Source organism: Astyanax mexicanus, chromosome 12 (genome assembly GCF_023375975.1).
Source record: "Astyanax mexicanus isolate ESR-SI-001 chromosome 12, AstMex3_surface, whole genome shotgun sequence".
Taxonomy (NCBI): Eukaryota; Metazoa; Chordata; class Actinopteri; order Characiformes; family Acestrorhamphidae; genus Astyanax; species Astyanax mexicanus.
Window position 1 is genome coordinate 49,728,534 of NC_064419.1, and position 27,500 is coordinate 49,756,033.

At 37.3% G+C, this 27,500-nt stretch overlaps 2 protein-coding genes across 6 annotated transcripts in view; both read left to right on the top strand.

The window, feature by feature from the left end:
- arih2 (ariadne homolog 2 (Drosophila)) overlaps positions 1-7,335 on the top strand; it is a 28,074-nt gene extending 20,739 nt beyond the window's left edge. For both annotated transcript variants that reach the window (XM_049485616.1, XM_049485615.1), the window contains exons 10-15: positions 71-92; positions 203-354; positions 2,204-2,347; positions 3,859-3,927; positions 4,036-4,149; positions 6,557-7,335. In XM_049485616.1, coding sequence (XP_049341573.1) covers positions 71-92; positions 203-354; positions 2,204-2,347; positions 3,859-3,927; positions 4,036-4,149; positions 6,557-6,628 — 573 coding nt within the window. In that variant the 3' untranslated portion in view covers positions 6,629-7,335. The remainder of the gene's footprint in view (positions 1-70; positions 93-202; positions 355-2,203; positions 2,348-3,858; positions 3,928-4,035; positions 4,150-6,556) is intronic.
- A 3,414-nt stretch (positions 7,336-10,749) lies between these two features.
- The window catches only part of impdh2 (IMP (inosine 5'-monophosphate) dehydrogenase 2), a 23,623-nt gene continuing 6,872 nt past the window's right edge, over positions 10,750-27,500 (top strand). The window contains exons 1-10 of one of the 4 annotated variants that reach the window (XM_049485611.1): positions 10,750-11,094; positions 14,817-14,865; positions 14,953-15,054; positions 15,443-15,517; positions 18,825-19,112; positions 19,832-19,919; positions 20,501-20,700; positions 21,585-21,675; positions 22,524-22,619; positions 23,742-23,813. In XM_049485611.1, the coding sequence (XP_049341568.1) occupies positions 10,997-11,094; positions 14,817-14,865; positions 14,953-15,054; positions 15,443-15,517; positions 18,825-19,112; positions 19,832-19,919; positions 20,501-20,700; positions 21,585-21,675; positions 22,524-22,619; positions 23,742-23,813 (1,159 nt within the window). In that variant the 5' untranslated portion in view covers positions 10,750-10,996. The remainder of the gene's footprint in view (positions 11,095-14,816; positions 14,866-14,952; positions 15,055-15,442; positions 15,518-18,824; positions 19,113-19,831; positions 19,920-20,500; positions 20,701-21,584; positions 21,676-22,523; positions 22,620-23,741; positions 23,814-27,500) is intronic. The other 3 variants (XM_049485613.1, XM_049485612.1, XM_049485614.1) reach the window with 3 other exon arrangements.

The window sequence follows — 27,500 nt, forward strand, 5'->3', positions numbered from 1 at the left end:
TGTCATGATTATAATAATAATGCACTAATAAAGTGATTAATTCAAGTTTTATTTTTTTATTTTTTTTCAGCAATGCTCCAAGTGTAAACACGGTAAGAGGAACCCACTGATGTAACTCTTTAATTTAAGATTATGTAATCAGATTATCAATCGTTGCTTTAGGCTTTTAGTTATTTAAGTGTGTGTGTTTGTGTGTTGTTAGATTTCTGCTGGATGTGTTTGGGAGATTGGAAGACTCATGGCAGTGAGTATTATGAGTGCAGCCGTTACAAAGAGAATCCGGACATCGTGAACCAGAGCCAGCAGGCGCAGGCCAGAGAGGCCCTGAAAAAATACCTCTTCTACTTCGAGAGGGTAACTCCCATAATGCACCTGCACCCACTATTATCAGCCCTCACTACAACCCCCATAATTCACCTGCACCCACTTTCAATCAGCCCTCACTACAACTCCCATAATTCACCTGCACCCGCTATTATCAGCCCCTCACTACAACTCCCATAATTCACCTGCACCCACTATTATCAGCCCTCATTACAACTCCCATAATTCACCTGCACCCACTTTCAATCAGCCCTCACTACAACTCCCATAATGCACCTGCACCCACTATTATTAGCCCTCACTACAACTCCCATAATTCACCTGCACCCGCTATTATCAGCCCTCACTACAACTCCCATAATTCACCTCCACCCACTATTATCAGCCCCTCACTACAACTCCCATAATTCACCTGCACCCACTATTATCAGCCCTCACTACAACTCCCATAATTCACCTGCACCCACTATTATCATCAGCCCTCACTACAACTCCCATAATTCACCTGCACCCACTGTTATCAGCTCTCACTACAACTCCCATAATTCACCTGCACCCACTATTATTAGCCCTCACTACAACTCCCATAATTCACCTGCACCCACTATTATCAGCCCTCACTACAACTCCCATAATTCACCTGCACCCACTATTATCATCAGCCCTCACTACAACTCCCATAATTCACCTGCACCCACTGTTATCAGCTCTCACTACAACTCCCATAATTCACCTGCACCCACTATTATCAGCCCTCACTACAACTCCCATAATTCACCTGCACCCACTATTATCAGCCCTCACTACAACTCCCATAATTCACCTGCACCCACTATTATTAGCCCTCACTACAACTCCCATAATTCACCTGCACCCACTATCAATCAGCCCTTACTACAACTCCCATAATTCACCTGCACCCACTATTATCATCAGCCCTCACTACAACTCCCATAATTCACCTGCACCCACTATTATCAGCCCTCACTACAACTCCCATAATTCACCTGCACCCACTATTATCAGCCCTCATTACAACTCCCATAATTCACCTGCACCCACTATTATCAAACCTCATTACAACTCCCATAATTCACCTGCACCCACTATTATCAGCCCTCACTACAACTCCCATAATTCACCTGCACCCACTATTATCAGCCCTCACTACAACTCCCATAATTCACCTGCACCCACTATCAAACAGCCCTCACTACAACTCCCATAATTCACCTGCACCCACTATTATCAGCCCTCACTACAACTCCCATAATTCACCTGCACCCACTATCAAACAGCCCTCACTACAACTCCCATAATTCACCTGCACCCACTATTATCAGCCCTCACTACAACTCCCATAATTCACCTGCACCCACTTTCAATCAGCCCTCACTACAACTCCCATAATTCACCTGCACCCACTATCAAACAGCCCTCACTACAACTCCCATAATTCACCTGCACCCACTATTATCAGCCCTCACTACAACTCCCATAATTCACCTGCACACACTATTCAGCTCTCACTACAACTCCCATAATTCACCTGCACCCACTGTTATCAGCTCTCACTACAACTCCCATAATTCACCTGCACCCACTATTATTAGCCCTCACTACAACTCCCATAATTCACCTGCACCCACTATTATCAGACCTCACTACAACTCCCATAATTCACCTGCACCCACTATTATCAGCCCTCCCTTCACTCCAACTCCCATAATTCACCTGCACCCACTATTATATAAGATGTGACATGTGCCAGAAAGAGAACCCTCACTGAGTCTGACTCTGTTTCTCTCTGTCTGTCTCTCTGTCTGTCTGTCTCTCTGTCTTTCTCTCTCTGTCTGTGTGTATTTGTGACTGTGATCAGTGGGAGAACCACAATAAGAGTTTGCAGCTGGAGGCTCAGACGTATCAGCGTATCCAGGAGAAGATCCAGGAAAGGGTGATGAATAATCTGGGCACCTGGATCGACTGGCAGTACATGCAGAACGCCGCCAAGCTACTGGCCAAGGTAACCTTGCACTGCATTCGGTTCGAATCCCTCTCAAACTGGTTGCCATCCTGAGAGAGCACTCCTAGGGTGATGTGGATCAGCACAAGGCTGTGTCTGTGAGCTGATGTATCAGAACCGAGTCACTGTGCTTTCCTCCGAGCGTTAGCGCTGTGATGCTACTCGGTAATGCTGTATCAGCAGCAGTTCAAAAAGAGGCGGAGTCTGACTTCACTAGTGATAGGGGGAGGAGTCCTAATGAGTGGGTTGGGAAATTGGCCGTGTAAATTGGGGAGAAAATGGGATAAAAAAAAAATATATATATATATATATACATCAAGCTTTTTTCTCTTAGATATACGTGGGCAGGAGAATTTTAATGGAGTGAAAATAAATATGCATATACTAAAATATTGCCATATTTTAATACATTTGCACAGCTTTTGAAAAACACGTAAAACAGAGCATTGATTTTTAATTATTAGGTTAAATGTATAAATGTGACTTTTTATGCTATGTATATTTTCCTAAAATGTTACTTAAATAATCACAATATATCACTCTGCTTATTCTGCTTACATTATCAAAATATATTGGATATATTAAGTCGTAACCCCTGTGTCGAAATCTGTATCTAATTGCCAAGCCTTGCCAATACACATCCCTAACAGCCTTAAAAATCAAGGGTATTAAAAGAGAACTCTGGTGTAAAATGTACTTTTATTGTAGTAAAACATGATAAAAAGTTCTTATCTTTGATGAATAGCACACCTCAGTTCTCCCACAGCGTTCAGAGATCCAGAAATTTTAACAGTTTCTCCAACAAACACCCTTCAGACTGGGAGATACGGGGCATAATTTACCCTGATAAATCACTTTTTACACCGTTATCCAGCTCAAAGTAGCTCCACACCTCCTTACTAGAATCCAGAGAGCCCTGACATTTAAAATGAGGCATTAATAACTTAAAAAGTGCTTAAAAAGAAGTTTATTAAAAAACACTTTTTTAATAATACACTAGGTTCAGCTCTGAGTGCCGCCATCACTGTACTGATAATAACAGACATAGTTATATATATACATAGACTCTGCATAGCGTATCAGCCGGCCACAGGAGGCTATGCGGAGCCTGCAGGCTATGCAGCGCCTATGTATGTATGTCTGACATTATCAGTACAGTGATGGCGGCGCAAAGAGCTGGTTTTTAATAAGCATATGGATGGACGGACGGATCAATCGCTAGATGGATCAATATATGGATAGTAGATGGATAGATCTTTATAATTCCCTTTGGGAAATTAATATTCCAGCAGCATTGTCACAGTAAACAAGGAACAGAGGAAAAAAACACAATAGAAAAGAATGTAAAGAGACCAGCAGGAGATAATTACACATTATTATTACACTCTGTTTATAAATGAATGCACATTAACCAGTTTGTTTTATTCATTGCTCTTTTATTCATTACTTTTTCAAAGATGTTATGATTACTGTAATTACAGTAGCATGTGTGTGTCTGATCTTCTCTTTAGTGTCGCTACACACTGCAGTATACTTACCCCTACGCCTACTACATGGAGTCTGGTCCTCGCAAAAAACTGGTGAGTGTGAGATTACTGACCCAGAGACGGCGTTACGCTGATTATGGTATTTTTATTGTTTATGGAAACGAGTGTTTATAATATTATATATTGTGTGTGTTTGTGCAGTTCGAGTACCAGCAGGCTCAGCTGGAGGCAGAAATCGAGAATCTGTCGTGGAAGGTGGAGAGAGCCGACAGTTACGAGAGAGGAGAGGGGGAGCTCAATGCCACAGACAGAGGGGTGAGAAATTCATTTACACACACACATCACTCAGCCATGCCCATTTACAGAGAGAGAACTTAGCCTTTCAGAGTTTAGCTTACACTAATTGTACTACTTCTATTAAAAAAAGTGACCGAATTTCACAAAAAATAAGAGCTAAGCAAATAAAACAAGTGATCCCATGGTCAGAGGGGGACGTAGGCCCTCGCACAACAAAATATGTGATTAATTACATTTACATTTTGGTGAATTTGGAGACTTATATAATTCTTACCTTATTGGGCAGTAAACGAGACATTTTTCAAAATGGCCAACTTCCTTTTGGGCGGAGCAAATGCAATTAAGTTTCACAAATTCCAATATAGCCGACTTCCTGTTGGGCGGAGCTAGTACATGCCAGTTGGTAGTACGTGCGGGATTATATTATCTATGCTTCTACCAAAAATCGAGAATATCAAAGAATTTTTGAGAAGGCCACAGCAAATTTATTAGCCGAACCAAATAGGGGGTGCTGTACAGGCCTAACCCAAAAAGATAAAGTAAAGTTTTGAGTGTCAGGCTTCAAAAAATGGGCACAAAGTTTAAAAATAATAAATAATAAACATTCCAAAAAAATAGGGCTTTGCACCTTAGACTCTAAATATAGGTACATCTAAAAAAAAATACAATATCATTGAAAAGTTTGAACTTTATTTCAGCAATTCAGTTGAAAATGTGAAACTCATATGTTATATAGATTATATATATTTTAAGTGTTTATTTTTTCTTTTATTGTTAATGATTATGAAGTTTACAGCCAATAAAAAAAAAAAGGAATCAGTGTCTCAGAAAATTAGAATATTATATAATAAGACCAATTGGTACTTTGGGCAGTGTGCAAAGTCCTGCTGAAAAATGAAATCCGCATCTGGAGAGACATGTCATCTGCTGGTGTTGATCCACTGTGTTTTATTATCAAGTCTAAAGTCAGTGCAGTTTTGTTTTCCCACAAAATCTTACAGCACTTCATATCTTACAGCTTCCCTCTGCTGAAAACAACTTTTATGGAGATGAGGATTTCATTTTCCAGCAGGACTTGGCTTCACACTGCCCACACTGCAGAAAGTACCAATTGGTCTTATATTATAATATAATAATTGTCTGAGAGACACTGAATTTTGGGTTTTCATTGGCTGTAAGCTTCATAATCATCAACAATAAAATAAATAAACACTTAAAATAGATCACTCTGTGTTTAATACATCTGTATAATATGAGTTTCACAACTTTTTAATGATATTCTATATTTTTAAGAAGCAGTAGTATATGATATAAGTTTGAGCAGATGTAGTTAGGTTAATCACACAGAGCTGCACAAATGGACGGCGTGGGCGAACACAGCTCGTATTCACCATTAGTGTTTAACACGTTTCAGTGCGTTGCTGTGTGTATTATAACTCAGTGTGAGAGATGCAGTGTGGGCGGGACCGTTAGTAAATTAATACTGTGACTAAGTGTTATAGTACGTACAGCAGTTAACAATGATCATGTGTATTAACTTTCTGAGAAGTGTCCAGAAAAAATAAAAAGAACTGTACAATGTATTAAAAAGTGGAGGAACATCATTAAGGAAAAATGTTGAATTATGGTGATTGGGGCTGCAACTAATAACTATTTTAGTAGTTTACTAATCTGCACATTCTTCACTTGTCATGCCTCAATTTGTGCTTCCTACTGGTGAGCACAGCTCAACATTCACAGGGTTCCCACGTGTCCTTAAAGTCTTAAAATGTCTTAAATAAAATCAGGAAAATTGAAAGTGTCTTATATTCCCTGTAAAATTGCTGTAGGTATTAAAATTTCAGAGAGTGTTAAACTATGGTTAGTTCTGTATCACAATAGAACAAAATTGGGGGAAAAAAGGTAACAAATGGAAAACATTAAGTTTTGTTTTCCAAAACAATTAATATTTTCAACCAGAAAAATTATGACTAAATTTTTGGGTCTTAAATTATGTTTATTGAGGTCTTAAAAAATCATTAAATTTGACTTTTAAAATGGTGCAAGAAGTCTCTACCGCGTGCGCTCTCTCTCTTTCGCCCCATCACACATTAACACTGTGTCAAAAATGAAATACCGCAACAATAATTAATTATAGTCAATGTTGTTGATTACGGCGACTAATCGTTGCTGCCCTAATGGTGATCATCAATCACTTGGAATATGATGTTTAATAGTGAAAGTAAGAGCTTTACCACATACAAAACAGTGGAGTAGAGCTGGACGATATGACCAAAAATCCATATCACAGAATTTTCTATAAATATATATATATATATATATATATATATATATATATATATATATATATTGTATGTATTGATTACTGATTATTAGTTATTAATTGTTTTCATATATTAAAATACTGTATCCGCCTGTGTTTCAGGATCTGGAGAATCAGATGCACATCGCCGAGCAGAGGAGGCGCACACTGTTGAAGGACTTCCACGACACCTGAGCAACCACCTGACCCACCACCAGCAGCAGCAGATTCACCTGACTCCTCCCATCCCTTCATCCTCTCATCCTTTCTTCCTTTCCTCCATCCCTCTCTCCAAAGATCTTCTCTTTTCCTCTTCTGGTTCTGTTTCCTCTCAGTGCTGATTCTCTCTGTTACCTGCTGCCACCTGCTGTTATGTGTTATCTCTGCAGTCTCATCTTCTTTCTCCTCCTCCTTCTGCCCATCCCTCGTTCTCACACCCTGCTTTCTATCTCTCTCACACTCTTCCTCATCCCTCTCTCCTCTGCAGGAGTTCAGAATAGCACGATTGTATTCCTGGTGAACGACCCGTTTTTACGCCCTTTGTATCAGCTGACACACACACACACACACACACACACACACAGAGTGCGCACAGTTAAAACACACACAGTTAAAAAAAACACTCCTCTAAAATAATCTAACTGCCTCTCTCTTCCTCCTGCTCCTCCCCCTCTTTTCCCTGATTATCACTCTCCTTCTTTTTCTTTAATTCTGTCGTTCTTTCTTTCTCTTCACGTTGAGTTGATTATTTTTTCTGGAAAATGGCTGTTGATAGTTAGATCATTTAAAAAAAAAAAAAAAAAAAAACCTGAAAAAAAAGTTGAAAAACAAAATGCTGTAATTTTCAACGGTTGTACATTAATACAGAAATAGAATTACTGAGAGAAGGTTTTTAAACCAGACCCTGACTCCTGTCTCTTTATTTATTCTCTATAGCTTTATTTCAGTAATTCAGTTGAAAATGTGTGCAACTCATATACTATATAGATGTATTAAACAGCGTCTCAGGAAATTAGAATATAATATAAGAACAATTAGTACTTTTGGCAGTGTGCGCAGTGTGCCAAGTCCTGCTGGAAAATGAAATCTTCCACATCTCTATAAAAGTTGTTTTCAGCAGAGGGAAGCTGTAAGATATGAAGTGCTGTAAGATTTTGTGGGAAAACAAAACTGCACTGACTTTAGACTTGATAATAAAACACAGTGGATCAACACCAGCAGATGACAGACATGACTCTCCAAACCATCACTGATTGGTGGAAACTTCACACTAGACCTTGAGCAGTTTGGACTGTGTCTCTCTTGATTTCCTTCAAACGAAATGTAAAATTTACTGATGATCAGTGATGGTTTGGAGAGACATTGTGTTAAAGAACAATTATAGAACATCTGATTGCTGACAACACGCATGATTGGCTGATGAGCTTAATGCATGGACCAATGACGGCTTAAGATGACTTATTAGATGTTTTTACTGGTTGCTCCCAACAGGACACAATGCTGCTGATAGGGGTATAGAGTTACCCATACAAATAAATGGAAATTTTACACCATTGTAAAACTATTAACACTGATCATGTAGGAACATCTCTGCTAGGCTACGATTACATTACCAGGCTGATTCAAATTACACTCCAGATACAGATCACTTACATTTGTGAATGTGAACCGTCAAGAAATCCAAATCCCCTCTGAGCAAAAAAAAAATGGATTTGAGCAATGTGATTTGTAATGTGAACGTAGCCTAAGTGACTCAATCTAGTTTAAAAAAAAAATCATATTTGGCGCAGCATTCACACAGCCATGAAAAAATCCAACCTGAGCCACATTGTGCAAAATAAATCGGATTTAAGCAATGTGGCTTGTAATGTGAAAGTAGCCCCTGATTATTTTCATTACATCCCCCCCGTGCACACCAGATGGCGCTCTGAACAATGTGGTTAAAACAAACTCTGAACTGGATTTGGATTAAAATAGCAGAAACCTGATCCGTTCAGACACAGCTGGAGAATTTCCATGTGAGACTCTGATTCTCAGTACAGTCAGTTTACCACGGAGTGTTCTGCAGTTCTGTAGATTAATACTAAATTCATCCAAACTATGAAGAAAAACATTTGAAATTGTTTAATAAACAAAAAAAGGTTTTATATTCAGTCATATCAGTCAGTTTTATGAGGTAGAGTCTCCTGGAATTCAGGCTTTCAGTTAACAGCTGTGCTGAACTCATCAAGAGTTAATTACTTGAATTTCTTGTCTCTTAATAAAGTGTTTGAGAGCATCAGTTAAAGTAAAGTAGTGAAGAGGTAGAGTTACAGGTATACAGTGAATAGTGAATTTTTGAGTAATGTTCGAATCCAGGTTATGAGAAACAACAACTGCTCAAGTAAATAAAGGGGAAAAAAATGAAGGTCAGTTAATCCAGAAAAGAAGAATTTGAGTTTGAAAGTATCCTCAAGTGTAGTTGTGGCAAAGACCATCAAAAACATTATAATGATAGAACTGGCACTCATCAGGACCGCCCCAGGAAAGCCCACAGCTCCCCAGATAAGAGCATCTAAATACTTCTTCACAGAGTATTTTGGTTTGTTTAACACTGTTAAATTGTGATAATGTGATAAATGGTATTGTGGGTGGGGTATCGTGATGGAATGGTATCGGGCGAGCTGTAGGAATTGGCTGTGTTATATTCAGCTCTGTGATGAGTGTGTGTGTATAGTGTGTGAGTGTGTATTAGTCAGTCTGTGCTCCTGTTTTCAGGTCAGCTCTCGAGGCCAAATATAGTCAGTGATGTTCAGGGCAGATATAGTTACCCCTCGATGTGCCCCCCCTGCCCACACCACATGTGAGCTGAAGATAGAGCAGCTCCACCCCGTACCCACACTGCACCCCGTTCTGCCCCCGCCCCGGAGGAACCCTTATACTGAAATTAATTTACTTTAATTACATTACATATAATTACATTATAAATATAATAATAAAAACAGTACATAATAATAATGCTAAATTAGATTAGATTGAAACATTAAAACTAAATTGTTGAATGCTAACATTCATAACTGTAGAATACTAACAATATTTTATAATTATTTTTACAAATGAGAACAGAACTTGCACATGCATAATTCAGTGAACTCTAAAAATGTATTTAATCTAAATATTAAAATTATTTTTAAATTGTATTTAAATATTACAACAATATTCAACATGCTAAAATGTGTGTTTATTTTAATACATTAAAAAAAATGCATATCAGAATTATATTAGAGACCCCGATAGCAAAGGATGTTGAATAAATGTTAAAATAAGAGATTAAAACTTACACTCATTTTAGCATAGTGAATTATTATAATTGTAACTTCAAAAGCTTTAATCATCCTAAAAAATATATATTATATAACTGATTAAATACACAAAATACTGTAGAATGTGCTCAAATTAACTGCAGTCATCAATAATGCTAATCTGGGACATAACCTGTGGGTCATATTTTAGCTGGAATGTTGGTAGTTTATGAATATATAAAGTTTTTGGAGATATATGATGCTATACAATGTGTGTTGTTTATTTATGTTACGAATGCTTGTAGTTTATGGACATATATGTGATGTTTTATAGTAAGTGTAGATTATTTATGTTACAAATGCTGGTAGTTTATGGATATAGATTGTTATACAGTGTGTATAGTTAATTTATGTTATGAATGTTGGTATTTTATGAATGTTGGTAGTTTATGGATATGTGTGATGTTATACAAGGTGGGTACTTTGTTTATGTTATGGATGTTGGTAGTTTATGGATATGTATGGTGTTAAAGGGTTGGTAATTTATGAATGTTGGTAGTTTATGGATATATGTGTTATATAATGTGTGTAGATTTTTATGTTATGAATGTTGGTAGTTTATGAGTGTTGGTAGTTTATGGATATATACGTGAGGTTATATATCGTGTGTAGTGTATTTATGTTATGAATATTGGTAGTTTATGGATATATATGAGAGGCTATATAGTGCATGTGGTTTATTTATGTTATGAATGCTGGTAGTTTATGAATATTGGTAGTTTATGGATAAATATGATGTTATTTAGAGTGTAGTTTATTTATGTAAGCAATGTTGGTAGTTTATTGATATATATTGGCTATATATGAATATACGTGGGGTTAAAAGGTTGGTAGTTTATAAATGTTGGTAGTTTATGGATATGTTTGTGATTTAAAGGGTTAAAACTCTAATTTTATGTGTATCTGGAGCACGCGGTTGGGAGGCGGAGCCTGGGCCGGATGTGACGCTGGTAGTTTATATAAACCCGCGGAGGGCAAGGTCGCGCTTCAGTCAGACACGTGGTGTTGCGGAGTTGAGTACGGAACCGGGACCGGGAGTCGGAACCGGGCCGCGGGGGAATAGAGGCGCTGATCCGGGTTCAGAGCGCTGTTTGCGGGGTAGTGAGGCTGCGGGAGGCGGGGCCGGGCTGTGGAGCTGCAGCGGGACTGGGTTTATATCCGCGGTTTCACCGCGCGCGACTTTATTTCTCCTTAAATTACCGTATTTTACCGATTTTACTCCATGGCGGATTATCTGATCAGCGGACAGACCGGATACGTACCCGAGGACGGACTGACCGGACAGCAGCTCTTCAACTGCGGAGACGGACTGACTTACAAGTACCTGCAGCACCCATATATATAAAAATACATATACATAATATATACACACATATATACATACAGCACCCATATATACATACAGCAGCCATATATATAAAAATACATATACATAAAATATACACACGTATATACATACAGCACCCATATATATAAAATACAATACATAATATATACACACATATATACATACAGCATCCATATATATAAAAATACAATACATAATATATACACACATATATACATACAGCACCCATATATATAAAAATACATAGACATAATATATACACACATATATACATACAGCACCCATATATATAAAATACAATACATAATATATACACACATATATACATACAGCATCCATATATATAAAAATACAATACATAATATATACACACATATATACATACAGTACCCATATATATATAAATATAATACATAATATATACACACATATATACATACAGCATCCATATATATAAAAATACATATACATAATATATACACACATATATACATACAGCACCCATATATACATACAGCAGCCATATATATAAAAATACATATACATAATATATACACACATATATACATACAGCACCCATATATATAAAATACAATACATAATATATACACACATATATACATACAGCACCTATATATATAAAATACAATACATAAAATATACACACATATATACATACAGTACCCATATATATATAAATATAATACATAATATATACACACATATATACATACAGCATCCATATATATAAAAATACCAATACATAATATATACACACATATATACATATAGCAGCCATATATACATACAGCACCCATATATATAAAAATACATATACATAATATATACACACATATATACATACAGCACCCATATATATAAAATACAATACATAATATATACACACATATATACATACAGCACCTATATATATAAAATACAATACATAAAATATACACACATATATACATACAGTACCCATATATATATAAATATAATACATAATATATACACACATATATACATACAGCACCCATATATACATACAGCAGCCATATATATAAAAATACATACACATAAAATATACACACGTATATACATACAGCACCCATATATATAAAATACAATACATAATATATACACACATATATACATACAGTACCCATATATATAAAAATATAATACATAATATATACACACATATATACATACAGCATCCATATATATAAAAATACCAATACATAATATATACACACATATATACAAACAGCACCCATATATATATAAAAATACAAATAGATAATATATACACACATATATACATACAGCACCCATATATATAAAAATTCAAATAGATAATATATACACACATATATACATACAGCACCCATATATATAAAAATACATATACATAATATATACACACATATACATATACACCCATATATATATAAAAATACATATACCTAATATTCACACACACACACATATATACAGCATCCAGCTAACCTTATACATAATATATACACCTATATATACAGTGAGTCCAAGAAGTATTCGATCCCTTGTTGATTTTCTTCGTTGGCCCACTAATAAAGACATGATCATTCTATACTTTTAATGGTAGATGTATTCTTACATGGAGAGACAGAATATTAAAAAGAAAATCCAGAAAATAAATCTAAGGAATATATATTAATTGATTTGTATTTCATGGAGTGAAATAAGTATTTGATCCCTTAGTATTCATTAGCAGTTCTGGCTTTTACAGACCAGTTAGACACTCCCAATCAACTTGTTACCTGACCTGAAGCCACCTGTTCTCACTAATCACTTGTGTGAAAAACACCTGTCCACAGAATCAGACAGATCACACAGATTTCAAGTCTCCAACATGGGTAAAACCAAAGAGCTGTCACAGGACCTCAGAGTCAGAATTGTTGACCTTCACAAAGCTGGAATGGGCTACAAAAAGATTAGTAAGGTGTTGGATGTGAAAGTAACAACTATTGGTGCAATTATCAGAAAGTTTAAAGAGTATAACATGACAATCAACAGACCTCGGCCCGGTGCTCCAAAGAAGATTTCGCCTCGTGGGGTGGCAATGATGCTGAGAACGGTCAGAAATCGTCCTGCAACCACTCGGCAGGAGTTAGCAAATGACCTGAAGGCAGCTGGGACCACAGTTTGCAAGGAAACAATTGGCAACACTTTGCGCAACAATGGATTCACATCCTGCAGTGCCCGAAAGGTACCCCTGCTGAAGAGAGCACATGTGGAGGCGCGCCTCAAGTATGCCAATGATCATTTGAAAGATGAACCAAGTTATTGGGAGAAGGTTTTGTGGTCAGACGAGACCAAAATTGAGCTTTTTGGCCTCAACTCCACCCGCCATGTGTGGAGGAAGAAAAATGCTGCCTATGACCCCAAGAACACTGTGCCCACCGTCAAGCATGGAGGTGGAAGCATAATGTTTTGGGGGTGTTTCTTTGCCAAGGGTACAGGGCTACTTCACCGCATCACTGGGAAGATGGATGGAGCCATGTACCGCACAATCCTGAGGGACAACCTCCTCCCCTCTGCCAGGGATCTGAAAATGGGCCGAGGTTGGGTCTTCCAACATGATAATGACCCTAAACATACAGCAAAGGATTGGCTCAAGAAAAATCACATTAAGGTCATGGAGTGGCCCAGCCAGTCGCCAGACCTCAATCCGATCGAAAATCTATGGAGGGAGCTGAAGGTCAGAGTTGCCAAGCGACAGCCCACCAACCTTCATGATTTAGAGAGGATCTGCAAAGAAGAGTGGGCCAAAATTCCCCCTGGTGTGTGTGCTAAACTTGTGGTTAACTACAACAAACGTCTCACCGCTGTGCTTGCAAACAAAGGCTTTGCCACTAAGTATTGAGTGTGTTTGGCAAGAGGGATCAAATACTTATTTTCCTCATTGAAATACAAATTAATTAAAATATATTCTTTAAAATTATATTCTGGATTTTTGTCTTGATATTCTGTCTCTCCATGTTAGAATATATCTACCATTAAAAGTGCAGAAGGATAGTGTCTTTATTAGTGGGCAAACAAAGAAAATCAGCAAGGGATCAAATACTTCTTGGACTCACTGTATATATATATATATATATATATATATATATATATATATATATATATATATATATATATATATATATATATACAGCGTCCTGCTAAACCTATACATAATATATACACACATACATACTGTATACATCCCCCAGCTTACTCTATACATAATATACACACACATGTATACTGTATAAATCACCCAGCTAACCCTATACATACAATATACACACATACATACTGTATACATCCCCCAGCTTACTCTATACATAATATACACACACATATATACTGTATACATCACCCAGCTAACCCTATACATACAATATACACATATATGCTGGTTCCTGTGACCCAGTTCTGGTTCTGGATTTATTCCGCTGATCTTTTGTTGGCCTTTAGTTGGAGGTTTCATGTTTGTTTACATGCTGATCATAGTTACTATCTCTGCAGAGCGCGAGAGCGTCCTCTGACCCAGCGCTCTCGCGTTACACATTCCTGCAGAGGCTGTGTGTATGAGAATATATTGTGTATTATTGAAGTTAAATGAGTATATTGAGGACCATCACTTATGATTCTAATATTTCCACAGTGATTTCCTGATTCTCCCAGGATATATTGACTTCACGTCTGACCAGGTGGTAAGTACAGACATATATATATATGAGTGTATATATATATCTCATATATAGGACATAAACTGACTTTAACCTGTTTTATTTCTTCAGGACTTGACCTCAGCACTGACCAAACAGATCACCCTGAAGACGCCGCTGGTGTCATCACCCATGGACACGGTTACTGAATCGGGGATGGCCATCGCCATGGCTGTGAGTAGAAATTAAAACAGTATAAATATATTTACTAAATAAATTACTATAAAATCCTAAATGTTATTTAATTCAGTATTAATTTGATATTAAAGTTAATACTATACCATTAAAAGTAATATTAGTGGAGCTCTAGTGGTAAAGTTGATAGATGATTGATTGATTGCCTAAGTTGGCTTAGGCAGCAGCCGGAGTCTGAGAGAGAGAGAGAGACTCTAGTATCAAGAGAATAGTGATGGAGGGAGTTTATATTAACAGGGATGGGTTAATTGGACCAATAGTTTGGGTAGAAAATGGGATAAAATTAGAAGTTACTTAAAAAAATATATATTAAAAGCAGATTATAATGTTATTTTGTGTTATTAAGTGTGTGTACTGTGTTTTGTAGCTGACTGGTGGGATCGGTTTCATGCATCATAACTGCACCCCAGAATTCCAGGCCAATGAAGTGAGGAAGGTTAAGGTAAATATCTCATTTTAATGATTTATTTGCTATAGTGTTACTCAATCACAGACATTTCTATGGGAATTAAATGAATTAATAATATGTTTTTCAGTCCTCATGTACAGTTTTACTATGTAAATTCAAGGACTGTAAAAAGAAACAGTGCTGTATTGGAATAAATTAATAATCAGGGATCAGATCTGCAGATCCCTAAAATGCCTTAAAATGTGTTAAATATATCGCTTAAGAAAAACCACAGCCAGTAAATGCAGCTTGGTTTTTATTTGTTTTATTTTTGCATTGCATAATTCCCACATTGGATCTGTTTGTTTACTGCTTTAACAGCAGATTGAGCTAAATCGATATAGGGGGCGCTGTTTTCTATTTTTCAACCTTAATTACCAGCTTTTAAGCCCAATTTTTACACCTTATCCTATTTTTAGTGTATGGAAAGCTGCATTTTTCTTTGTGGAAAATATATGATAATGTATGTTTGTTGAAAGTATTGTTTGTGCCTGCAGGTATCCACTTTTTAAATGTATTCAAATATTATGTGTATCTGTGATTAGAAGTGGGAATATATATCGGTATTACAATATATGGTATCACTTTTATGGTACTGTATTGATGCATGTTTGTCAAATATGGATATTTTTATTGAAACATAGAAGCTCTTGGGGCTCTGAGTGGTCCAGCAGTCTAAAGCGCTGTGCCACTATGATCGGGAGATCGCTGGTTCGAATCCCGGTCATGCAGCTTGCCATCAGCTGCCGGAGTCTGAGAGAGTACAGTTGTCCTTGCTGTTTCTCTCTGGGTGGGTACAGTACAGTAGATGGCACTCTCTCTTTCCCCTCATCACTCCTAGGGTGATGTGGATCAGCACAAGGCTGCGCCTGTGAGCTGATGTATGTATGCACTGTAAAGCTGCTCTGTAATGCTACAGCATCAGCAGCAGCTCAAAAAGAGGCGGAGTCTGACTTCACATGTGTCGGAGGAGGCGTGTGCTGGTCTTCTTAACCCTCCTGGTGTGTTGGAGCATCACTAGTGATGGGGGCAGTCCTAATGAGTGGGTTGGGTTAATTAATATATTAATTCTCTGGTGAAGAATATCGGTTGTTAAATTGTATGAAACTGGAACACTAATAGATCTATAATTGCTGGTATTTGGTCATTTAGGGGTATTTTATCCTTTTCAGTAACACAGATGCTTTGAAGTATTGTAGAGAATTGTACTGTGATATATCGAGTATCGTATAATCACATTATCGTAATATCATTAATATTTTTTTCAAAGTATCTCAATAAAATTGCTATCATAGGCAATGAATTGTAATAAAGTTTTGTGGATGTATGATTTATGGTATTTGAAATTTGAATATTATTATTAATATCATTATTAACAAGTGTTGAATCACAAATGTCTTTAATTCTCTAAATGATTGTTTTTTTCTGTTTTTTCTTTGTTCATTTTGCTGCTTTGTTGGATGTTTTAGTGATTCTCTCTGCTGTTTCCCCTTAGGTGTGTCCTAGTATAGAAGTTTATAGATTAATTATTATTATTATTACAGTGTATGTTAATCATATTGGTAATCTAATAGATATTACTGCCACCCTTCAGCAATAACAGCCAATCAGCTTGCTGATGGTGCTGAGAGCGGAGGAGGGTCTGTGTGCTGGTGGGTACCGGTAAGCCCCGCCCAGCCTCGGTGTGGAGATCTGCGCAGGCGCAGCAGCCATAAGAAGCCGTAGTATTATTGAGTCGAATGCTACAAACTGTTCGTCTGATTATCAGTCTTTATTAGTGATGTAAAATATGGTGTTGAAATTAATTGCAATAATGTCATATTGTAATGTAATAATCATAATGTTTCTTCTTCTTAAGACTAAGCTTTTAATAATGCGCATTTAATTGTAAAAAAAAAAGTACATTAATATTTAAGTCGTGTAAAACAATATTTAGTGATTAATCATGATTAGAAATATTTATTAAATTGCTAAATGCTACAACTTCCTTGTATTTTTGGGAGGGAGACAAATAATTGAGATTTAATGGATTAAGTAAAGTCTAGCTCCATATTCCACATTTAACAACTTGATGTGCCAGTAGGTGTTTGAGTGTTTGAGTTTGTTTAATACAGGTATTTTTTACAGATTTCAACAAAAATCAATGATCAACATTTCATTTCAGATTAAAAATGCTTTCCCTATATTCAGTATTAAAGTAAAATAAATAATATTGGGCATATTCTGTATCTCTGGTAGACACATCATGGAATATAAGAGTGTATAAGTGTGAATATCCTTTTTTGTTTGAAATATTTTGTCTCATGTGCCAGATATTGTGCATCCAAAAATATGTAGGCAAAAAAGTTTAGAGTTAAGCAAGACTGGATTATGTTTAGGCTTGTTACTTTATGCAATAGTAAAAAGGCACCAATTTAATAAAAAAAGTTCAGTATTCAGCCAGATTATTTTTTAAAATTATTATTTTATTTTACCTTCTGACTAGCGTAAACAAGCTTAGGAAGCATATATGATTTCTATAGTGTTTATAACAATAGCAGTTTAGAACTTAAATAGCAGTTTATATTAACTTAACCCTCCTATTATGTTAATTTTATGTTTTATTATCTGAAACCCCATGGCTCCTAAAAAGCCATGTAAATATATATATTTTTAATATCCATTACTAATTATTCTATCAATATTTAGTGCACTATTGTTTCTTACCCCTAACAGGTAATGATTTAATCAGGATAATTTACTCATTTTTCATAAAAAAAATATATATATATGTTTAAACTTTTTTTACTATTTTATTACTTTTAAAAGAACAACATATAAAACACAATAGTTTTACATAGCATTAAACCATAACATTGCAATTTAGTTTTAGTTTAAGTTTTAGTTTTTGCAAATATGTGAGATGAACCATTTTCATATTATATGTTGATTAATTACACTAATTAAGGCAAGCAGTTTTATACTGAAAAAAAAATATTTTTAACTATTTTTCTAGATCTTCAGACTTTAAAACGGGTCAAATTGACCCAGAACAAAACAGGAAGGTTAAAATGTGAAGTTTAAATTTGTTTCTGCATTTATAACAGTGTAATAAATGTGTTCGTTTGTGTTTTTTTTTAAATATTAAAGTGTATTTTTACAAATAATTTTCAATATTCAGTCATTAATGCAATATTATAATTTATTTAAGTGAATTTGTAATAGATTATTATATTTTTAGTGTAGTTTAGGTTAGTTTTGTGTTGTTATTGTGTGTATTTCGGACCCTGTAGTGATTGGCTGGTATTTCTCTGCCTAATAGCTGCAACCCTTACCTTCTACCCCTCTGATCCACTGTGTCCCCTGTCCCTCCCCGTCCCCTGTCCCCGTCCCCATCTCGCAGCGGTACGAGCAAGGCTTTATTACAGACCCGGTGGTGATGAGTCCGCGGGAGCAGGTCCGGGACGTGTTCCAGGCTAAAGCTCGGCACGGGTTCTGCGGAATTCCCATCACCGACAACGGGCAGATGGGCGGACGCCTCGTGGGCATCATCTCGTCCAGAGACATCGACTTCCTGAAGGGGGAGGAGCATGACCTTCCACTCAGCGAGGTGAGGGGGCGTGTCTATGAGGGACGGAACAAAGTGTCAGTGTTAGTGTCTTTTACATTATTTTAAAATGTTCTGTATTGTAGATTAATAGTAAAAAATATTTATTTATTTGCAAAAAAGAAGGGAGTGCTATAACATGTAATATTGGAACATAGATCAGCACAGCAGTGCCAATATTACACCTTATAGCACGTTAAACCTCGAGTGTATTATTGCTTTGTTATACCACAGTTACATTATCTTTGTTCGTTTATTGAAAGATTTTAAAGAGTTAAAGAGGAGGAGAAAATAGGATCTGTTTGGTTATAAAAACTCCACCAGTTAAAATAGTTCCATTGCTGCTCTGTTTGTAGCTGCGCTGTTTGGTTTGTAAGCGCTGCATCGTTGCTAGGTTACCTGTATGTGGCGGAGTAATACAGTAATACATGGAGAGCTTCGGTTACAGTGCATTACCGGCTGATAACGGTATTCATAGAATGCCTAATTAAATAGTCATTTAAAAACAGTGTTAAACAAACCAAACCATACTCTGTGAAGTATTTAGATACTCTTATCTGGGGAGCTGTTTGTTAACTTGTGGTTTCTGAGGCTGAAAACTCTGATTAACTTATCCTGTGGTATAATCACTATAGTGTATTATTGCTTAATAAAAATGACTTGGATTAAAACATGAATAATTGTATTGAATAAATAACTACAATTCCTTCTCTTTATTTCAGGTAATGACTAAGAGGGAGGATCTGGTTGTAGCTCCTGCTGGAGTGACGCTGAAGGAGGCCAATGAGATTCTTCAGAGAAGTAAAAAAGGTAAAAAAACAAAAACAAATAAATACATTACTTTTTCCTATATTGTAAATTAAAACTGAAGCCATTTACTCAGTTTCTGAATCAGTTTCTCTGATTTTGCTATTTATAGGTTTATGTTTGAGTAAAATGAACATTGTTGTTTTATTCTATAAACTACAGACAACATTTCTCCCAAATTACAAATAAAAATATTCTCATTTAGAGCATTTATTTACAGACAATGAGAAATGACTGAAATAACAAAAAAGATGCAGAGCTTTCAGACCTCAAATAATGCAAAGAAAACAAGTTCATATTCATAAAGTTTTAAGAGTTCAGAAATAATCAATATTTGGTGGAATAACCCTGGTTTTTAATCACAGTTTTTTTTCATGCATCTTGTCATCATGTTCTCCTCCACCAGTCTTACACACTGCTTTTGGATAACTTTATGCTGCTTTACTCCTGGTGTAAAAATTCAAGCAGTTCAGTTTGGTGGTTTGATGGTTTGTGATCATCCATCTTCCTCTTGATTATATTCCAGAGGTTTTTAATTTGTTAAAATCAGAGAAACTCATCATTGTTATGTGAATGTTTTGCAGGAAAGCTGCCGATAGTGAACAAGGAGGGCTGCTTGGTGGCGATCATCGCTCGGACTGATCTGAAGAAGAACAGAGATTTTCCTCTGGCCTCTAAAGACTCGAGGAAGCAGCTGCTCTGCGGCGCCGCCATCGGAACTCACAACGACGACAAGTACAGACTGGACCTGCTGGTGCAGGCCGGCGTCGACGTGGTGGTGCTGGTGAGTTTTCATGGTATTATAACTGTTTCTCAGGGGGCGTCTGTGTATAAATATATTTCACACTTCTTCTGCAATTATAAAAACAGGAGGACCAGTGAGTTTTTTGAGTTTTAGGTTTTCTCAGTCACATGACATCATCGCGGCTTTCAGTAGCTCCTCCATTTCCACTCGCTGTTGTGTTTTTTTTTTTAACGTGGATCTCCGTGGAAACCGTGGCGCGTCCAAAGTGTAATTACGGTGCGCGGCAGTGGACAAATATCTATTTTATTAAAGGCGAGGAGACGAAACTCAGAGATGTGCGTCCGGACGGGACTAAAAAACAGTAGATAATTCAGCCTGTAATTTTCTCATTTACTCATACTTTAATTTATTAATCCCCATTGGGGAAATTTAATTTTTGCATTAAAAAATGCACACTAGTGTAAATCACAAAACACAACATGACCACTATTAATATTAAGACACCTAGTAATAACAACATACAATATCATGAGTTTAAATAAATAAATAAATATGAAAGCTGCACATTAAATAGGAATGCAATTAAATTGGTCCATTTATTTCATCTTAAATTTCAAACACTATTTATCTGCAGTCACATAACTAAGAGTGTAGTTTTATTCTTAATAAACCGATTTAATTTACAGTTTCCATATGAACCTGTTTGTTCTGGACTCACTTTAAGTGGGTATTCTCCTCTAGAGAGATTCTCTTTGTGACGTGTTTCACCAGTTATCAAGACCTTATCAACCACCACCTGTACCACAGCAACTCTGCTGAGCTGCAGTCTCCCTGTGGGAACTGTGCACTCCTATTTTATTTTATCTCTTTATCTTTTATCCTGTTCTCTCTCTCTCTCTGCGGTGTGTGTTTGTGTGTAACAGGACTCTTCTCAGGGAAACTCCATCTTCCAGATCAACATGATCAAATACATCAAGGAGAAATACCCCAACCTGCAGGTCGTCGGGGGAAACGGTGGGTAAATTTTAATGTGTGTGTTGAGAGACATGTTCACCTAGTTTATTCTCTAAAGCTCTGTAGATACATCCACTGTTTTCGACTAAAATACACAAGTATAATATCTAATATATATATTTTGGTAATAATGACAAAATTAAGTCATTATAATGGATTTTTCTAAAGCTAAAGTGTCAATTTGCAGCTCCTCACTGTAATAGATACACACACACACACACACACACACACACACACTCTGACTCCGCCCCCGCCCGCTTGTGGTGTTGTAATGGTGATTGGGTGAACTGTACATTAAATGTCATAAACTGCAGTAACCAGTTCAGACCAGCAGGTGGCAGCATTTAGCCAAACTTCAGCATTACACTGAATTTCCTTTTTCAACAAAAGTTTTAATAGAAATATGTTTATTAGAAATAAAAGCATTGTCAAATTTCTAATTTCATTCATTTGAGGTAAATATAAAGATTTAATACTAAGTAATTTTGGAGCATTTCTATTGGTCCATTCATCAATAAGGTCTGAAACAATGTACAGAGTCTGTTTTAGTAATGTAAATATATTAACATATGCAGGATTGAACAGAAATACAGATTCGGAAGGTCAGAAATTAAGGCGTAAATTGTGTAATTGGTTAAATTTTATTTTTAATGTGGAATGTAGTGTTTCACTTAATAATATAAAAATGTTTTTGTTACTATAAGTTGTGTGTAAATTTACTTTATTTAATTATTTACTTTACTTTAAATATTTAAACATTTTATAATACTTTTATCAATTATTATTAAGTATATATTATTAATATTATTAATATTGATTTAATGCTTTTTCTGTTTTCTGTGTCTCAGTGGTGACGGCAGCTCAGGCCAAGAATTTGATTGACGCCGGCGCTGACGCTCTGAGAGTGGGAATGGGAAGCGGCTCCATCTGCATCACACAGGAAGGTGGGTGCACCAATCACACGCATCCCTCTCCTTTCAGCCAATCACAGACTGTGCATTCACAGCTGCTGTTTAATGGTTAAATAAATCCAGTATAAATTCAGATTCTGTAACGTGAGGCTCCTCCACCTAATGCTGTTTTTACCAAGTAGGTGAAAGAGCCAGTGGGCGTAAGCTAAGAGCGGATGATGAGGGACGTCGTACTGAATTTATACAGTGATTATTAACCCTTTAGGATGTTCTTTTATCTAAACGTAGAAAAGAAGAACTAAATAAAAAGACGAGACACAGATAATAATCAATCATTTATTTATTTATTAACTGAGGGAAATGATCTGAGATGATCAGAGTTTAGTTTTATTCTGGACTTCAGTTCCTGCGGCTTCTTTATATCTGTATACCTGTATGTTTCTCTTTCCTTCTTTTCTTTTCTCTACTTTCTTTCTTTCTTTCTTTCTTTCACTTTTTACACCGACCTTCACTGGTTTGTGTTTAATCTGTTATTTTCTGTTCTGCCCATCCATCCATCCCACTTCATTCTCCACAATACCGCTCTCTCAAATCTTTCACTTTTCATGGCTTTATCTCTCACTCTTTCTTTCTTATCTTTCTCTTTTTTCTCTTTTCTCTCTCTTTTCTTACTTATCTTTCTCTCTTCTGTCTCTGTTGTTTCTTCTCTCTTTTCTCTTTTTTTCTCTCTACTCTTGCTTACTCTTTTTTTCTATCTTGTATATTTCTTTTTTTTCTTTCTTTTTTCTCTTTTTACTCCCTCACTCTTTTTGTCTGTTTGTGTAATTCTCTTTTCTCTTTTTTCACTCTTCTCTTTTTGTTTCTCTCTATTTTTTCTTTTTCTCTTTACTCTTTCCATTTTTTCTTTATTCGCTCTTTCTTTTTTTCCTCTTTTCTCATGCTCTTTTCTCTCTTTTTTGTTTCTCTCTTTTCTATATTCCCTTTTCTCTCTTCTCTCACTTTTGCTCCTTTCTCTTCTTTCTCTCTCTTTTTTCTATCTTTTTCTTTTTCTCTCTCTCTCTCTCTCTCTCTCTCTCTCTCTCTCTCTCTCTCTCTCTCTCTCTCTCTCTCTCTCTCTCTCTCTCTCTCTCTCTCTCTCTCTCTCTCTCTCTGTAGCTCCTCTTACTATTCCTCCTGAATTAAAGCTCCACAGCCCCAAAATCCCAACTCCTGTAAGAGGATACTGCAGTAAGTCCCCCTGCGAGGCTCCGCCCCCTCCGCCCCGCCCCCACACAGGCTCAGCAGTAGGGCTCGACCGATATCCTCATTCTTACTGAACCGATTATACAATTATTCATCTTTTAAAAAAAAAACTATATCTACTGATTATGATTCACTTATTAACTGTGAATCGTCGACTCGTTCAGTTTAATGTGTTTTTAATAGTTTAATGTTGAGTCACTGGGACTGGAGCTGAACATTAGTGTTTATTTCTATTAAATATTATTTTTAATCAGCCTGTATAAACAAGAACACGGTATACACTCATTGACAAAATAATTATTATAATAATAATGCTCTGGAAAAATGTAAAAATGATTACAGGTGTGGTCTGATTGGATGTTGGTTCTTGCCACAAGAGGGAGTAAACATGCTTTCCCCTCTACACTAAAAAAAGCTCTCAGAGGCTAATTTAGGGCAGTGCACCTCCTGGTGAGAGATCATTAACTAGAATAGACCTGCCTCTGCATCACACACATAGATTTTGTCTACTTGGCAGAATGAGAGAAGAAGGATGGTCATTTTAACAAATAATATTTTAACAAAATGACACTAGAAGTAGATACACAGCGCTGTCTCTGTGTCTGTGTGAGTGACAGGCTGCTGCTGCCTGAGAAGCGTTAGAGGGAGGGGGAGCGCGAGGGGGAGGGGCAGGAGTAAACACGAAGTAACCGCATGCATGGCCTCCATCCACATGGTTGGGCACGTGCTTGTAAACGTGAGCACGTGTGGAAAGCTGTGCTCCTCAGTCCAGCACAGTTTAGCAGTGCAGATATTTCCAGTTACAGCTGAATTCACACTTTTAATCCCAGAAAAACAAACACTCTTATTTACCTTTTAAAAAGCGCTGACTTAGCTCTTGATTGGTCCGGACGTGAGACAACATGCGGGTGGGGGCGGAGCTGGTGACGTCATGTCTCAATCTTACATCCAGGATAGAGGAAACAACAGGATCTAAACTAGAGACTCTTATATATCATTACATTCACCCTGGGTTATTTTTGTCAATGAGTGCATCAATTATTGATCTTATTGGACGTTTTATTGGAGATATCGTTTGGGCCCTACTCAGTACTACACACTGCCCGCCCACTTCTCACAGCCTGCTGCACTGATTGGCTAACGGCTCTGCATCAGTAGTATTAGTAGTAGATGCTGAAGTTTGGGTTTTTGGGGTTTTGGATGCTTGGAATTGTCTGACTAACCTGTCAGTCATTGTCTTTGACCACCCCTCTGACTCACACTGCCTACATTACCCATAAACCCCCAGAGAGGAAATTTAACCCTCTATGGCATGAATTATAGAATTGCAACCAGAGATAAGAACCACCGCTTCATCTTCATTTATCTAACAAAAGTGGCCTAACTGTACCAACGAATAAAAACCAAGTGATCCAGCAGTCGAAAGTGCTGCTACTATGATCAGGAGATTGTTGGTTTGAATCCTGGTCATTCAGCTTGCCATCAGCTGCTGGAGCCTTGAGAGAGCACAGTACTCCTTGCTCTCTCTAGGTGGGTACAGTACAGTAGATGGCGCTCTCTCTTTCCCCTCATCACTCCTAGGGTGATGTGGATCAGCAGAAGGCTGCGTCTGTGAGCTGATGTATCTGAACCACCTAAGCTCGCTGCACTTTCCTCCGAGCGTTAGCGCTGTGATGCTACTCGGCAATGCTACAGCATCAGCAGCAGTTCAAATAGAGGTGGAGTCTGACTTCACATGTATTGGAGGAGGCGTGTGCTAATCTTCTTAACCCTCCTGGTGTTGGAGCATCACTAGTGAGTAGCAGTTGAATGGGTGGGACTATTGGACGAGCGAAATTGGAAGAAAAAATGGAGAAAAATTGACATACATCTTAAAAAACGAATATAATAAGAATATAACCAGATATATTTCTTTAACTAAATATTCTTGCAGGTTTACATATTTTTATTTATGACTCTCTCATTGTACGCCTCGTTGTATTAGACTTAGATATGCCATGTAACATATTATTAAATATAAATTAGAAAGTATGTAAGTAAGTAAATAAATAAATGCATAAATAGTTGGTAAGGTATTGTAAGTTGTAATAATGGTTATTTTATTAACTAGGCTGTGCATTAAATATTACTATGGCAAAATGCTGTAGAAAAAATGAAAAGACCAAGTAATTTACATTAAACAATTGCTAATTAATTAAAATAATTAAGTCATATTTCTTTGAGAACTGAGACGCATACTAGCTGGGAGATATATCCATATGTTATTGTATTAGGATGCATTTTCAGTCTCATTTTATAATAATATATACAGCTCTGGATAAAAAGGAGGAGTAAAATACGAGGTAACCTCACGCATGACCTCCATCCACATGGTTGGGCACGTGCTTGTAAAGGATGTGTGGAAAGCTGTGCTCCTCAGTCCAGCACAGTTTATCAGTGCAGATATTTCCAGTTACAGCTGAATTCACACTTTTAATCCCAGAAAAACAAACGCTCTTATTTACCTTTTAAAAAGACGTTTAAATGCTGATTAAAGGACTGATTACTGTTGTTTTGTTGTTTTCTCGGGTTTTGAGAGCTTGGCACTGACTCAGCTCTTGATTGGTCCGGAGGCGAGACAGCACGCAGGTGGAGGCGGGGCTGGTGACGTCATGGGCCCTGCATTGTTTAATATCGTGATATATATATATACACTGCTCAAAAAAATAAAGGGAACACTCAAATAACACAAAATAACTCCAAGTAAATCAAACTTCTGTGAAATTAAACTGTCCACTTAGGAAGCAACACTGATTGACAATCAATTTCACCTGCTGTTGTGCAAATGGAATAGACAACAGGTGGAAATTATTGGCAATTAGCAAGACACACTCAATAAAGGAGTGGTTCTGCAGGTGGGGACCACAGACCACTTCTCAGAACCTATGCTGTCTGGCTGATGTTTTGGTCAGTTTTGAATGTTGGTGGTGCTTTCACACTCGTGGTAGCATGAGACGGACTCTACAACCCACACAAGTGGCTCAGGTAGTGCAGCTCATCCAGGATGGCACATCAATGCGAGCTGTGGCAAGAAGGTTTGCTGTGTCTGTCAGCGTAGTGTCCAGAGGCTGGAGGCGCTACCAGGGGACAGGCCAGTACACCAGGAGACGTGGAGGAGGCCGTAGGAGGGCAACAACCCAGCAGCAGGACCGCTACCTCCGCCTTTGTGCAAGAAGGAACAGGAGGAGCACTGCCAGAGCCCTGCAAAATGACCTCCAGCAGGCCACAAATGTGCATGTGTCTGCACAAACGGTTAGAAACCGACTCCATGAGGATGGTATGAGGGCCCGACGTCCACAGATGGGGGTTGTGCTCACAGCCCAACACCGTGCAGGACGCTTGGCATTTGCCAGAGAACACCAGGATTGGCAAATTCGCCACTGGCGCCTTGTGCTCTTCACAGATGAAAGCAGGTTCACACTGAGCACATGACAGACGTGACAGAGTCTGGAGACGCCGTGGAGAGCGGTCTGCTGCCTGCAACATCCTTCAGCATGACCGGTTTGGCAGTGGGTCAGTAATGGTGTGGGGTGGCATTTCTTTGGAGGGCCGCACAGCCCTCCATGTGCTCACCAGAGGTAGCCTGACTGCCATTAGGTACCGAGATGAGATCCTCAGACCCCTTGTGAGACC